The sequence below is a fragment of the Pongo abelii genome, chromosome 16, assembly GCF_028885655.2.
Source record: "Pongo abelii isolate AG06213 chromosome 16, NHGRI_mPonAbe1-v2.0_pri, whole genome shotgun sequence".
NCBI lineage: Eukaryota > Metazoa > Chordata > Mammalia > Primates > Hominidae > Pongo > Pongo abelii.
In genome coordinates, this window is record NC_072001.2 from 20,427,266 (window position 1) to 20,443,933 (window position 16,668).

The 16,668-nt window shown below is 40.8% G+C and overlaps 1 protein-coding gene across 1 annotated transcript in view; it reads right to left on the reverse strand.

Annotated features, from left to right (window-relative positions):
- LOC129049999 (uncharacterized) overlaps positions 1–16,668 on the reverse strand; it is a 50,771-nt gene that overhangs the window by 12,947 nt on the left and 21,156 nt on the right. Inside the window, exon 3 of the mRNA XM_054531295.1 lies at positions 14,753–14,879. Coding sequence (XP_054387270.1) covers positions 14,753–14,879 — 127 coding nt within the window. The remainder of the gene's footprint in view (positions 1–14,752; positions 14,880–16,668) is intronic.

Here is a 16,668-nt window from a genome sequence, read left to right on the forward strand (position 1 = left end):
ATCCTCAACCACTTCACCTCACCCCGGGAAGGATACACACTAATATGATAACAGGTGTAATCTCTTGGCAGTGTGATTGGATACATGACATGTTTGTCAATTTCCTTGCCTGGATATTCTGGATTTTTTACAACAAATATACAGCATATTATATATGTAATAAAAATTATTTTGAAAATACATATAAATTAGAAAGCTTTACTGAACTGAAGAAAACCTATTTGGGCAGATTGGTTGGGCTCTCTTGCAAAATCTTTGTGAATGTAGGCTGCGGTATCTTGGGGAAGCATTTGTCTAGGGGTGTGTGTGCATATATGTGTATATTCCAACCATTGTCCCATTGATAATTACACACTTTAGTGAAACCTTGCAAATGAAACTCCCTTGCAGTTGATTTTAGCCAAAAAGGCTCAAACTTGAGGAAAATGTTCTTCTGGGTGGAGCTGCCTACTATTTAACTCTTGGAGAGAAAGCACACTGCAGAGCACCTAGGCAAAGCTAGGAACAAGGAGCACCCTATAAGGATCATCTCCTAAACTGGAATTCCCTTTCATATCTGTAACCCTCCACTAAAGTTTGATACATTTGTAGAAGTCTCTGTGATACGTTGATAGGGCAGTACCTCCCAAACATTTTACCTAAATATGAATCATCTAGAAAACTTGTTAAAACACAGACACCTGCTCCATCCATAGAAATTCAGATCCAGCAGTTTAGGGTGGAGCCCAAGAATGTGCCCGACCAGCAGCCTCCCAGGTGATGCTGATACCACTGGACTGTGAGCCACATTTTGAGCAGCACGGGTGCAGGATATAGAGAGGGAGAACTCAAGTCATAAAGGGCAGAAAGGGAGGACTGGTCCATAGTCACAAACTTTTCAGCATTTCTTCACTGTTCTGCAAGAGATGGCCCAGTTCTTGGTATGACCAGAAATGAAGTGAGAATCCTGTGAGGCAGAGGATTTTAAGGAGGCAGGAGCCAGGAGTACCAAGTGCTCTGCAGATGAGGGCTTAAAAGTGCCTTTTGGATGAGCAGTAAAGAGACTGTTAATGTGCTTTGCCAAAGCGGTTTCAATCAAGTAGCTGGCACAGGAAGCTGTGATCTGAGGAATACATGATGACGAAAAATTAGAGACAGCAAGTGTAAACAGTTTTTTCAAGATGTGGCAGTAAAGAGTAGGTGAAAGATTAGAGTGGTAGCTGGAGATGTGATTATGTTTAAAAGAGTGTTCTATATACATATAATTTAAAAATATTTTTATATATAAATATTATACACCCATATACATACACATATATAAATACACATGTATATACACACATATGTATATACACGTATATACATAGACATTTTTTAAAATTATACTTTCATTTAAGATGGGAAGAGACCCGCTGGTCATATTAACCCTGATAGGAAAGAGAGAGTGAAAGAAGATAAAGGAAAGAGAGGGGATGATGGGTGGAGTGAGTTCTCTGAGGACACAGAGGAGCTGGAATGCAGAACACAGATGGAGGGATTAATTAGTCTTGGAAAAGAAGACAGACATTTGTGCCTCTGTAGCGGGAGGAAGCAGGGAATGGATGGGTGCAGCTGTAGGGCAAGGTCTCTTTTGATTGTTTCTGTTTGACTCGGATTTTTTTTTTCCAGTCTTCCTTGGAGCCTTGCATAGAATCAGTTTTTGTATTACGGTGCATAAATGTTTGAAAAGAAGGTATATTTCCTCACCATGCAATGCTCTGTTACCTATTAATGTAACATTAGTAATTATACTGCACAGATTCTTTGTGTAATTTTCACTCACTTCAATGTATTAAAGTCTCTCGGAAGTTTTACTGATTTCAATTTCATCTTATGTAACTACAGGAGATTTTTCTTTACATATTTTGATGTAATGGCATTTGGTTCACAAATTCTTTAAACGATTTGTTTTTGATTACCAACAAAGTACTCATTTTGTATTCTTGCTTGAAATTCTACTTGTACTGATACAAAGACTATTACCCACGCTTGCTTTATCTTGCCCTTCAGAATGGGCCATTCATAAATCGCAGACAAATGGCCTCCTGTAAAGACCTCCCTTGGTCTGGAGGTAGACCTGGGGCTGGAGGCGATGATAAAGAGAGGAAGCAATTGTAAGTACAGTAAGAAAGAGCAGACTGCTGCTTGTGGTTCAGCACAAGCTCAGTATAGACTGCCTGAAACCTCCTGTCAGAAGAAGGCAGATGGTATTGCCAAGCAGGTCTGATTCTAAGCCTGCTTTGAAATCCTATACTTTCTAATGATCTATAAGCCAATTATTGAAAACATATCGGATGGTGGCTGGGCATGGTGGCTCATGCCTGTAATCCCAGGACTTTGGGAGGTTAAGGTAGATCACTTGAGGTTAGCAGTTTGAGATCAGCCTGGGCAACATAGTGAGACCTTGTCTCAACAAAAAATTTAAAAATTAGCCAGGTGTGGTGGTACATGCCTGTAGTGCCAGCTAGTTAAGAGGCTTAGGCAGGAGGATCCCTTGAACCCAGGAGGTCGAGGCTGCAGTGAGCCATGATTATGCTATTGCATTCAGCCTAGGCGACTATGTCTAATTTAAAAAAGAAAACATATAAGATGGAGAGAAAAGGCTTCCTCTCCATCCCATCCTATGGTGTCGCTAACAGTAGGTTCATGTCTGGGACACCTAGATTTGTTGTTGATGGTGGTAACTGGTTCCTGCCGATCACGTTCATTGTTTGGAATTATTCCAAAACTGTCTCATTGAAATTTGGTGATAAGAGATTCTCGATACTGCTACTCACTGTGCCATCCACCAGAGCTCCTTCCCGTCCCTCTTTAAATGCCATTTGCATTATTTTTACTCTATAAACTACTGAGAGAGGCAATATGGTATAGTGGTTATGATCACAGATTCTGGAGCCAGACAACCTGGGTTGGAATACCAGCACCGCCACTTGCTGTGTGACCTTGGGCAAGTTACTTACCCTCTCTGTGCCTCAGTTACATCTGTGAAATGAGGATAATAGAATACCTGTTCCAAGGGGTTGTTATGAGTGTTCAATGAGGTAATATATGCAAAGGGCTTAGAAAAGAACCTGGTGCCAATTAGGGGTTGGGTAAGTATAAATTATTATTAAAACCATGTTGAGCACTTACTCTGCCACCAGGCAACATGCTAAGGAACTTGAGATAAATTACCTCATTCATTCTAATGAAAACTCATTTCTACAATTAAGACAATTAAAATTTTACAAGGTTAAAGTGACTTGCCCAAGATCACAGTGTTCCTAAGCATTAGAACCAGGGTAAGGACCCAAAACTATGCTTTTAAATCCTTCTACTATGAGACCAGGTGATGCTGTATAAACTCAAATTCACTCATCACACAGAGTTTCATTTTATGAGTTTCACTTGTTTGATTTTGCAATCACTGGACTGACCTAAGATTCACTGACTTTCCCTCCCACACGTAAATGCTGAAGTCCAGGTGTTCCATCGTATTTTTTCTATGTCTCATTTCCTGCTGGATATCACAGCTTTGCTAAGTAGCAAGATGTACAGGAAATAAATTGTCCAAACAATATTAACTAATCAATAAACATCAGTTTCAGCCCAAAAGCACTGTAATTTATATCAGATCATTTATTTTCACTATAAAGTTCAACCAGAACTACATCAACCTAAATATATACATTCCAAGGTAAAACAAGGAAAAGGATGTGTTAGTGACTTTCACTTTGACAACCTCACCCCCACTTTTCTATTTTTGTTTTGTTTTTTATTTTTTTATTTTTTTGGTGTGTGTTTTTTTAGTTGGTTGGGTTTTTTTTTCTGAACAAAATTTTCTGTCGAGTATTTTTCATGTTACATTTCTAGAACCTGCATTTATTTCTCCTTCTGCTATTTAGATTCAAACACACACACACACACACACACACACACACACACACACCCATTCCCAAGGCATAAAGTAGTTTTTTAAAAAAAATAAGAAAAGTTTTTAAATACATGCTAATACTAATAATTTGAACACTATAGAAAATTGCAAAAAAAAGGTTTTATTTTTAAGGAATTCATTTTTTAAAATGAGATAATGTTGTGAAAACATTTTGTAAACTGAAAAAAAAAAAAGTGTTTGTTAATGCCCTCACACACCCATAACTATCTGTCATCACTTAGACTAAAAAGAGTCACCGAGGCAGGGCACGGTGGCTCACGCCCATAATCCCAGCACTTTGGGAGGCTGATGCAAGTGGATCACCTGAGGTCAGGAGTTCAAGACCAGCCTGACCAACATGGTGAAACTCCATCTCTACTAAAAATACAAAATTAGCCAGGCATGGTGGCACGTGACTGTAATCCCAGCTATTCAGAAGGCTGAGGCAGGAGAATCACTTGAACCCGGGAGGTGGAGGCTGCACCATTGCACTGAGATTGCACCATTGCACTCCAGCCTGGGCAACAAGAGCAAAACTCCATCTCAAACAAAAAAAAAAAAAAAAAAAAAAAAAGAGTTACCTAGCGTGGCACTGTACAGAACAGGGTCTGCACAATTTTTCAAAAGTAGGATAGTAAGGTTTGCTTCAAGTTCATCTGTCATTCTGTAGGAGCAGTGAGGGATTTTGGAAGGCAAAAAAAGGAAAAGTCAATGGGTAGCAACACTGATTCTGCAGCTGGAGGACTGTCTATACACTACTTTGCAAATGGGGGTGAGAAAAACGCAGTATGCCGGTAAGCAAAAGTAGAAAAAGCAAATGTAGGAAATTAATGCAAATTTTTTACAAAGGAAGGCAGGAACACAGCAGAGCTTTGCCTTGTTGAGAACAATCGGCTGCAAACTCAAAACTGACTCGCATGCCTTGAGCTGTTAGGCCACATTACTAAAGTCTCTGATTGCTGAATCTGCAAATGAGTATCTTCAGCCCTTAGCTCCTATGCAGAAACCTCTGTTCCCAACCTGAGGTATGTTTATTTACTGGCCTAAATTGCCTTTACCTCAAAAGACCATGGTAACAGGCCGACTGACAAATAATGTGTGCTTCTGTGCTCATTGGCAGGGCTAGCTTTGGAACAGCATGCAGGAGATGGGACTATGTCACACAGCATCTAATAACAAATATCTGTCCAGATGTTCTCGAGCATCATAGTGTAACTCCCATTTTCTGCCCTTTATACTGCCTCTAAGAAATCAGGAGGCTGGTGAGGATAAAACAGTCATCTGCCTTCTGACTCTGTAGTGGGACATCGGACACTGAAAAGCAGAGGCGTTAACCACAGGCATGGGCCAGCGGCCACTTGGGGAGTTTGGTAGCCTACAATTGCCCAGATTTACCCCTCAAAATTCTAGGGTGGGGCCTGAGGATTAGAATGTGGGACAAGTTCCCCAAGTGCTCCTGATGTGCACCCTGGGTTAGGAACCATGGAGCTGGCTGGGCTCTGCCAAAGGGAAACAAGGGGTAGGTTGGCTGAGGCAGTCTTTGCTCCCCTCTGGCTCCATTTCTGTGCTACCTTTGTTCCCTGTCCCATCACTCTAAGCCTCGGTGCGCCTCTCGCCTCATGCTCATCTAGCTGTCCTTGGAAGACACTTTGGGAGAGTGGTTAAGCACATGAACTCTGAGGTCAGAACCATCTTGACCACTCGCCATTTGTGAGACCTTGACCAAGGTGCTTAATTTCACTGAGCCTATTTCTCCATTTGTTAAATGGGGGGTGGAGGGGTATAGTAGTACCTACCTTGTAGGGTTATGTTAAGAATAAATAATGTCATACATGACAAATACATAGCACAGTGTAAGCATACAAACTCTGGGGGCCACTATTATTATCATTTTCCCAATAAGTATTTTTACTAATAATCCCAGTGCTCTCAGCTGGTCAGCAGGTGTCAGGTCTCCTGGGTGACCCCGGGTGTTGCAGTGCTTGGCTACCAATAAGCTGCTTCTGATTTTAATTCACATTCCTCAAGGACTGCTGCCATAGGGATGCTGGTCTAAGTGGGCTCTTCAATTCTGTGTAGGTCAAGTCAACACACCTTTACTGGAAACATATTGGGTGCCAGGTACTGGGCCAGGTGCATGAGGTTCTTGAGGAGCTCACATACCAATGAGGGGGTCAATGCACAAACTAAACCTCCCTCTTGCAGGCTGTGACAGTAACATGTTAAAAGGCAACCAAGTAGCAGTTCATGGGAGATAAGAGGAAACTTCACACCAACTCATTCTTGTGGTATATCTAAAATTTCCTGGGTCCTTTAAGAATAAAGACAAGCCATCACTGTCAAGCCTTTCATTAAAAGTTTGGAAAATTGCTTCATATAAGTTCCTGGGACTTGTTTCTCTAAACTCCATTCAATCCTAATATCTATTTTTTTTAAAAACAACGAACAACTTACACATACACTTAATAGATTTTCCGAGCTAGAAGAGGTCATATAAATTGTCCATGCTCACTGTGCAGATGAAAAAGTTGAGGCACCAGTAGATGAAGCATCTTGCCTAAGAAGATAGATTGTTAGAGGTCAAACTGAGGTTATTTCCCCAGTCTTTGGCTTCCAGTCCAGTTCTATTGCACAATATCATTTAGTCCCACTGAAATCATAACAGGAAGCAGAATCATCTCCAGCGAAGGCCATGTATTCATTTGTTCAACATTAACTGAGCTCCTAGGATGTGTTCAGTACTGCACTAGCACTAGGAATAAAATGGTGAACACCACAGACATGGTGCCTGCTCTTGCAAAGCTTACTAGTGGGAGAGGCAAATTAAACAAATAAATGAAATAACCACTTCTTTCCCTCAAGGCTAAGCAAGAACTAAACAGAAAAGAGAAGGGCCTACTTTACGTAGAGTGGTCAAAGAAAGCCTCTCTGAGGAGGCGACACTTGTGCTCAAGGTTGAGAAAGAGGTAACTACGTTGAAGAGCAGGGAGACACATGTTCCAGGTTCGGGGATGGGTTGGTGCAAAGGCCCACGGGGAGAATGGGCACCTGACATTCTGGAATCTCCCAGAAAGCCAGTGTAACTGGAGATTAGGGAATGAGGAGCAGATGGCAGCACATGATGTAACACAGGGGCCAGATGATACAGGCTTTAAAGGCTTTGGAGAGGGATGCGGATTTTATCATAGGTGTAAGGCGATTCATGAAGAGGCCAGGGAGTTCTTCACAGTCTGTCTGCTTCTCCATGTAAAATACAATCTATGACATTCCTTCGCAACACAGTCTACATGCTATTTTTCCATTATCTCTCTTCATGCACGGGGCCAGAAGACACACAAAAACATGTAAAAGAGCTAGGCAAGGACTAGAACTCAGGAGTCTTTATTTCTAGACACAGGGTCTTCCTTCCAGGCCACACTCTCCCTTGCTGAATTAAATGGAGGAGGGGGCAACTTTTAATTCCATTAAAAGGAACAGGGTCTTTGGTTTGAATATTCCTTTCTCAGCCACAGTTCTGATAGAAGAGTATGACCAGCCAGAATCTCACCCTAGAAAGACGAATGTGGAGGTAGAAAGAGATGATGTGGGAAGACAGGAGAATGAAAACCAATCCATGTTACCATGTTAGCAGACCCTTTATATCCTATACAATCTTCCTTGTTATGGAATAAGTTAAATTTGTAAATGGTTTTTGGGAGTGACAGTCAAAGGAGACATGAACAGTGGATGAAGGGAAAAACTCTTAAGAATTACCCCGTGAGGCAGCCCTACGATCCACCTAGCCCAGGATTCTATTTGTGTCAAGGAATCCATTAGAAGAGTGTGTTTATCTTCATACTGTCAAAACTTGAGCAAAATGCTGGTGTTCCCAGTTGGCCTTAGGTATCACTGTATCAATAGGCTTGGCTGCCACCATGTAAAAATGGACAAAAAGCTTAGAATAGACAAGCAGATCTTGTTTATTTGCCTCACACATGTGTGCCCTGATGTGGACAAGACCAAAATAAGGAACAAATTTGGAAATACAACTAAGTTTCTAAATGCCAAGTCAAGACTCTCTAAACAGATATGTTTGTTGTTGTTTTTAGAGCTTTCTCTCTTTAATACCTGAGTGGCCTCTAGTTTTCTTTTCCAACATCCAAAGCTGTTTATGTTGGTTGTCAGTTCCGTCTCTCTCCTTCTCCCTCTGAACAGGAAATCTGTGTGTTGTATCTGGATAAATTTCTGATTTTTTTCATAGCAAAGGTTTTGGCTCCAGGCTCTTACACCTTGTGTCTGCCTCACCGCGTGATGGAAATGATATCCTGTATGCAGCCTTGTGCACTTGCTCCAGTGCAGGGCTGTGCCAACAGCATCTCATTGCCATGTCCTGACTCAGGGTGAGTCCCAGGGAAGATTGGAATGAATTCTTGGCAAGGTGTGGATGTAGGAGCTGCGTGGATTCTGCAGGCTGCAGTGATGCACACTCAGGGGGAGACATGGCTTCATTTCCCACATTTCTTTCACACAAAGCATGATTATAGGGAACTGCTTCCATATGGCCTAGGGAAAAATCCCAGCCAAAAACAGCTTCAGCTGGTCAGTTTCCGCGCTGTAACAGACGTGACGGGGCCATAATTAGAATCAAGATGGTGAAGGACTGTGTTTTCTCGCAGGCAGGAATCTTTGCTACCTTTAGCCTTAGCTCAAGCACACGCATACGGAACCTGATAAAATGCCAGCATCCTGTGGGATCTTCCTGGCTTATACCATGTCACTCATGCCCTGCACTGAAGGATCTGTGCCCTCCAGTTCCCCTTTCTATGTAGAAATTGATTTAAAAAAAAAGGACATTTTAGGGGTTCTTAACCTGGAATGTCCTAACAGGCATCAGGGGTCTGAGAACCTCACAAAAAATCAGAATGGCAAATGTGGGGCTTATAAGTACACATATATTTTCCTGGAAAGAAAATGCATAACTTTTAATAGATTCTCAAAAGCATATGTAATCCAAAAGCTGAAAATCAAGAGAGAGAGAGAGAGAATAATGAACTACCTTGCATTTCAGTACCTCTTCTGCACACTTCTCCAAATAAGACTGCCCTTTTTGGCACAACTTCATTTGGCATTTATCCTGGTTCAATTAGAATTATCTCAAGTTCTAATCTTTCTTGGACCCTGAGAAAACGAGGTATTTTCTGATGAGATTTCCAAACTTTCTAAGAGCAATACTAACTCTACACACTTCCATTACAGCCTGATCTGGCTACTGTCTTTCTCCCTTACTCCCCTCATCCACATGCCTTCCTGAAGGAACACTTCTCAGTATAGCCTGTCTCTTCAAACTGTGTTCACTGATCTGAGTCCTAAAACTTTGGTTTGTCCTACAATTCACTCTGTTTTCACACTTTCAATGTTGTCCTCCATACCAAGCAGTAGCTCTCTTGAAATCAATCCCCAGATGGACTGATTGTTGACTTTCAAATATGTTTACGAATACCCACATTTACATTTAAAGTATATAAGAGGTATTGAAAGGGGCAAAGTTCCCTTATCCCCCTCCCAGGGCATGCAACAGGAGGAATGGCTCGCTTCTTCTGTGCCCAGCAGCTCAAGCCCCTAGGGGGAGCATGCAGACGGGCAGGTTATGGGGAGGTTGGGGCTCCAACCCCAAGGCAGCAACTAGAGTTGAGTGTTTACAGCTCCCAAAGTTCCAGCGTGTGTTACAGTGTGCTCTTTCAGCTTAGCTGTCCGCAGGTGGCTTGTGTTAATCAGCTCAGTTAGAACCTCTGCCTTATCTCAAGGACAGAGGGCTTTCTGTATCCCAGGGCTTTCTGTATCCCTTGCCACTCCATCCCCCTTCTGCCTCCCCATCCATCTGCTGAGAGCTACCTCCACCGTTCAACAAACCTTTGCACACATTCTCCAAGCCCATGTGTGATTCATTTTTTCCAGTACCATGGGCTTGGAGAATGAGTGCAAGGTTTTATTCAATGGTGGAGGTAGCTCTCAGCAGATGGATGGGAAGGGGAAGAGGGATGAAGTGGGAAGGTAGTCTTCCCCTGGTGTCCCTTAGCAGCTGGGCTCTCGTCTGTCCACCCTCAGCCAAATTTCCCTCTGCGTCTGTGTCGTTCCACTGTCAACAGCCTGTCGGTGTCTGTGTGTTTTTCTGCCAATGTGTTCCTCTCAACACCCAGTCACTGGTGTGTGTGACTGCTAGGGTCTTGGGGTTTTTATAGGCACAGAATGGGGGGCATGGCAGGCCAGAGTGGTCTTTGAAAATGCAACATTTGGGTGTGAAAACAGAGTCCCTGTCCTCACCCAGGCCCTTCAATTTCCTGCCACCATCCCATATCAGTGTGACATCCTTTGGTATCCCAATGAGTAATAGTTTTAACAAAAACGCAGCTAGCATTTACTGAGTACTCTCTAGTTACTATGCTATTTGGAGTTCTCAACATGGGTTGATCTTTTAAATCCTGACAACAGCTCTACAAAGGCAGTACTGTTGTTATTCCCAGTTTAAAATTAGAGATCCAAGATACCCATGGAAGTGAAATAAATTAAATAACTCTGCACAGCTCATAAGCAACAGACCCAGGACTTAACCCTGGAAGGCTGGCTCCAGACCCCAATTTCTTAACCATTTCCCAATATTTCTTTCATAATTAATTATGGGAGATGTTTCTTAACATTTCTCATCCTTAGTTTCCTCATCTGTAAAACAGGCAGGACATTATCCAAATTATAATGTAAGAATGCTGGTAGAATTAAATGATAAGTCTGAAGAGAGCTTTGGGAATTACAAAGCATGTGATCAACATTAGTAATAGCAGAATGGATAGAATGCTAACTACTTGGTTTCCTGCCTCCTTGGAAGCCAGGGTGTCACACACCATAATTCTGGTCAATGAAGCAAAATGCCCTGGGGAGAATATCCTTTCCTGGATAAAGAACACAGTATTTAAAAAAATGCTTTTCACACTATGTTCTTCTTTATTATCTGGGATGTGGATGTAACATCTCAATGTCCAATAATGACTTTGCAGCCACGGAGGCAAAAGCCACCCTCTAAGGATGTGAAGAAGAGAGAAAGGTGCCTGGTTCCTGAAGGACACAGTAAAACAGCATCCCCAGCCTTAGCTGCCTACTCCAGGCTTTTTGTTAGAAAAGATTTATAAACTCCAATGCTTCTAAGTTGAGTTTTCTGTGATTTCCAGTAGAATACATTTCTCATTGGTATACCACCATTCAAAGCCACCTCCTTCATGAAGTCCAGAAATTGGAACCTCCATGAATTCATGGTTTCCAATCTCAGCTAGGCCCGTACAGCTACTCTTCTATCTTTGTACTGTTGTTGATGGCTCCTTCTTCTTTCCTTCATGGGAACAGGCTCAAGTCTCTGAGCCCTCACTCCTAGTGGCCAACTCTATCTCCTAATGGAGAGCCAAATAAAGACAATAGGCTGGAACACCTCACGGTGTTCTCCAACCAACCCTGTAGAGCTATGTAGTTGTTGACAGGGTATTGGTCTGTTCCTCTCCTCTTGTCCTGAGCAAATCCTTCCCTCTATACATTCTCTTTACTCATCAACCCATTGCAATCAAGCTTTGATTTCAGCCTGAAGTTCATCAAAATCACTCTTGTTCACGTCACAAATGACCTTCAAATTGCCAAAGACAAACTTTTGGGCCCTTATTCCAGTTGAACTCATAAGAGCATTTAACATTGCTGGCCACCCCCACCTCATTTTTGGAATTACTTATTCCTTTGGGGTCATGGTACTGCTCTTGCTAAGTTCTGCATTTACCTACTTACTCTATTCATTCCTTCTCAGTTGGATTCCCTTAAACGTCTTCCCTGGCTAAATGCTTTGACTTCAGCTTTTCCTCAGGATGCAATTATTGGCTTCCTCTTATATTCTATATACTCTCTTTGGATGAACTCACCTACATTTATAACTGAATACCACCAACAAGGGGTTTTGCTATCAGCCATGATAAACTAGCACGTTTCAGATAAACCCTCCAACCATAAACAAAATATAATCACATCTGTTTGCAGGCGTCAGAAAGATACTTGGGCATTGGATACTTACGGGGTGAAAATTCTGGAGAGAATAAAATTCAGGGAGGTAGACGCTCACCTCTGTTATGTGTCTCCTCTTCATGAATTCCTTACCCAAATGAATAGCAAACATGTCCACCCAGCTGTACAAGGTGGAAAATTTGGGCCATTCTAGCTGCTTCTTTTCTCTTATAGCTGTCATTCAAAGAATTACCAAACTCTGTTCATTCTACATGCTAAAGATCTCTCCAGCTGTTCCTTCCTCTATGCTTCCTGCCACGCTACCCTAGATCAAGGCCTCATTATTTTAAACACTCTTGAATAGTTTGAAAGACATTTCCTATTTGGACTCCCTGCTTCCAAGCTCATCTGACAGGTAATCCAGCCTCCATACGCCACCAGAATTATTTTACTAAAACACTAACCTAACCATATCACTCCACTGCCTAAATCGCTTTGATGGCTCCACTTAATCTGAAAAATAAAACACAATAATGAAGGCTTTGACTCCGAATGCCATTCTGTCTTATCTTCTACCCTATTCAATGTACAGTCAGGCCTGAACAACATATTAGGAGTTCCTCAAAAAACCCAGGCTCTTCTCCAGTGTCACGCCATGAACTTTGTGTTTCCTCTGCCTGGAAAACCCTCCACCCTCCTGTAATGCTTTCCCCATTTGGGAAAATAAGTAAGATGCCGACTTTACAAGTTACATCAAACTAAATTCAAATGAATAAAAGATTTAAAATCAAATCTTTGGCTGAACTCACCTACATTTATAACTGAATACCACCAACAAGGGGGTATTCAGAAAGAATTATTATAAAGAAAAACAAAACCATAGAAGTACTGGCAGAAAACATACATGAATGATTTTTGTTTCCTTTAAGGGAGTGGTTAACAAACCTGAGGGCCAAATTCAGCCTTCAGGCTATTTTTGTAAATAAAGTTTCATTGGAATGTAGCCATGGTGATCTATTTACAGGTGTCTCTGTGTGCTTTTACACTGCAACAGCTGTGTTGAGTAGTTGAGACTATATGGCCAGCAAAGCCTAAAATATTTATTATCTATCCCTTTACAGAAAAAGTTTACTGATTCCCCAAACTAAAGGATGTTTTAAAAGACAGACATTATTAAAATGAAAAGATGGAAATTTCCAAATACATAATACTTAGAAACTTAGAAACTCTAATTATACAAAATTGAAAGTCAATGAACAAACTGGAACCATATTTGAAATAGGTATGACAGAAAAAATGTTAGTATTGGTGATATATTAAAAGCTCTCAACAATGAAGAAAAGATCTACATCCAAATAGGAAAACTGATAAATGGCTTCAATAGCTAACTGAGAAATTACAAACTATAAATGGTCAATAGATACACAACAATATTTTCTAGCTTGTTAGCCATCAAAGGAAGACAAATAAAGGAAATTATTATTTCACGATTTACCTGAAAAATTGGTAAATACATATTTTTAAAACAGTAATACCCTGCATTGGCAAAGGTTCAAAGAAACAGGTCCTCTTCGAAGATATAATGGGAACAAAAGTTTGATACACACTTTTTGGAAGAAATTTCACTTTTAGAAAGTTGGTACAAAAGCTACTTCCAACTAAAAAAGCTTAGCATTCAGAAAATGTTATTCACATAATTGACAAATGGGATCTGATTAAACTAAAGAGCTTTTGCACTGCAAAAGAAACTACCATCAGAGTGAACAGGCAACCTACACAATGGGAGAAAATTTTTGCAGCCTACTCATCTGACAAAGGGCTAATATCCAGAATCTACAATGAACTCAAACAAATTTACAAGAAAAAAACAAACAACCCCATCAAAAAGTGGGCGAAGGACATGAACAGACACTTCTCAAAAGAAGACATTTATGCAACCAAAAGACACATGAAAAAATGCTCATCATCACTGGCCATCAGAGAAATGCAAATCAAAACCACAATGAGATACCATCTCACACTAGTTAGAATGGCGATCATTAAAAAGTCAGGAAACAACAGGTGCTGGAGGGGATGTGGAGAAACAGGAACACTTTTACACTGTTGGTGGGACTGTAAACTAGTTCAACCATTGTGAAAGTCAGTGTGGCGACTCCTCAGGGATCTAGAACTAGAAATACCATTTGACCCAGCCATCCCATTACTGGGTATATACCCAAAGGATTATAAATCATGCTGCTATAAAGACACATGCACACGTATGTTTATTGCAGCACTATTCACAATAGCAAAGACTTGGAACCAATCTAAATGTCCAACAACAATAGACTGGATTAAGAAAATGTGGCACAAATACACCATGGAATACTATGCAGCTGTAAAAAAGGATGAGTTCATGTCCTTTGTAGGGACATGGATGAAACTGGAAACCATTATTCTCAGCAAACTATCACAAGGACAAAAAACCAAACACCGCATGTTCTCACTCATAGGTGGGAATTGAACAATCAGAACACATGGACACAGGAAGGGGAACATCACACCCCGGGGACTGTTGTGGGGTGGGGGGAGGAGGGAGGGATGGCATTAAGAGATATACCTAATGCTAAGTGTCGAGTTAATGGGTGTAGCACACCAACATGGCACATGTATACATATGTAACAAACCTGCACGTTGTGCACATGTACCCTAAAACTTAAAGTATAATAATAATAAAATTTAAAAAAAAGAAAAAAAGAAAATGTTATTCTAGCAATAGATGGTCTAAAATACATCTTGTATGATGGTAATAACGTGTTGGGTTTAAAACCTACTTTTCTCAGGAGAAACGTGTGACTTCGATTGTCCCCGTACGAGCCTGCAGGTGAAGCCATCGCCGGCACAGACTCCACAGTTGTCCTCCTTGGCATTGCTTCCCAGTTGCCAATCGCAGCCCACTGCCTGCCAACAGAAGCATGGCGGTCAGTGGTGCCCAAAGCCAGGGGAGGGGGAGCTCCCTTCATTTCAGGAAGCTTAGTTGTGATGTAATTCTTAAATGTACAGTTTGGCTCTCTTTTATGAGAACATAGTTTTATAAATGTAAATAATATAATGTCTTACAGGATAGTATCATTTATACGATGCTAATGCAAGGCTGAAATATTAATATTAAGATTTGAAGCTGTCCCTCCATATCCCCTCTCTTTTCTATTTATATTTTTATTCAGATTTCTGTGCTTTATTTTTCAAGACAAGATCTCACTCTGTTGCCCAGCTTGGAGTGCAATAGTGGGATTGTGGCTCACTGCAGCCTCAACCTCCTGGGCTCAAGTGATCCTCCCACCTCAGCCTCCCAAGTAGCTGAGATCACTTCAGCCTGGGAGGTTGAGTCACAGGCCTGCGCCCCAACACCTAGCTTTTTAAAATTTGATGTAAAGACAGGGTCTCCCTATGTTGCCCAGGCAGGTCTTGAATTCCTGGGATCAAGTGATCCTCCTGCCTTGGCCTCCCAAAATGCAGGGATTACAGGCATGTACCACACTGCCCAGCCCAGGTATTTTTATGCATATAAAATAAACAGAACATTACAGACGTTTCCTCTCTCCCCAGCCCTACACTTGTCCTATTCTCTCATTTCCTCCCCAAAACAACCACTGTCCTAAATTTGATGTCTAACCTTCTGGTTCATAGTTTTACTTTAAATATCTGTTTTTCTATTTTTACTTCTATCTCTAAATCCCTATATCCCTATATTAATAGCTGTCTATAGTCTTTATCTATATCTTTATATCTCCTTGTCTTTATCATTAGCTGTACCTATGCCTATGTATCTCTACCTCTGTCATTATATCTATTTATTTATAAACAATTTTTAAAATATAAAAAATAATTAAAAGGAGAGATGTCTCATATAAAATATGTGTTTATACTGCTATCTTTCCTTCTGTCATTTTTCATGTGTACATATGTGTATTTGCTAGATTGTAAGATTCCTTATATGAGAAAAAAGATCATGTCTTATGTTTTTTTTTTCTTAAGCGTATATTTTACATAATGTGTAAACGACAATAATATCAACTGATTTGGTGGTTTATCTCTTTCTTCCTTCCCATATTCATCTAACTTTATTTATAAACCTGGTGTTTAAGTGCAGGGACTTTGGAGGAAGAAAACACCCACGTACAAACCTGGATCCACCCACCAACCTTTTAAGGGGCAGGATGTTGAAAAATTCAAACTCTCAGAGACTCGTTTTCCTCAACAGTAAAATAGAGATAATAATACCAACATATACTTCACATAGGGCCTAGTGAGGATTCAATGAGAAAATATATGCAAAATTCTTAGTATAATGATCCAAACACTATAAAGGATTCAATAAAAGAGGGCCAATGTTATTATTTCTCTCTGTTTTTCATCTGATTTTGACTCCCGGGTAACCCTCATGCTTCAGCTTGGAGGTGTTGAATCAGGCTCTACATCCAAGCTGTTGAAGAAGAAAGGAAACTAGAGGAAGCTGAGACAATGATTTACACACTATTCTTTCCAACATTTTGGTGTTGAATCAGACTCTACATCCAAGCTGTTGAAGAAGAAAGGAAACTAGAGGAAGCTGAGACAATGATTTACACACTATTCTTTCCAACATTTTGGTGTTGAATCAGACTCTACATCCAAGCTGTTGAAGAAGAAAGGAAACTAGAGGAAGCTGAGACAATGATTTACACACTATTGTTTCCAACGTTTTGGT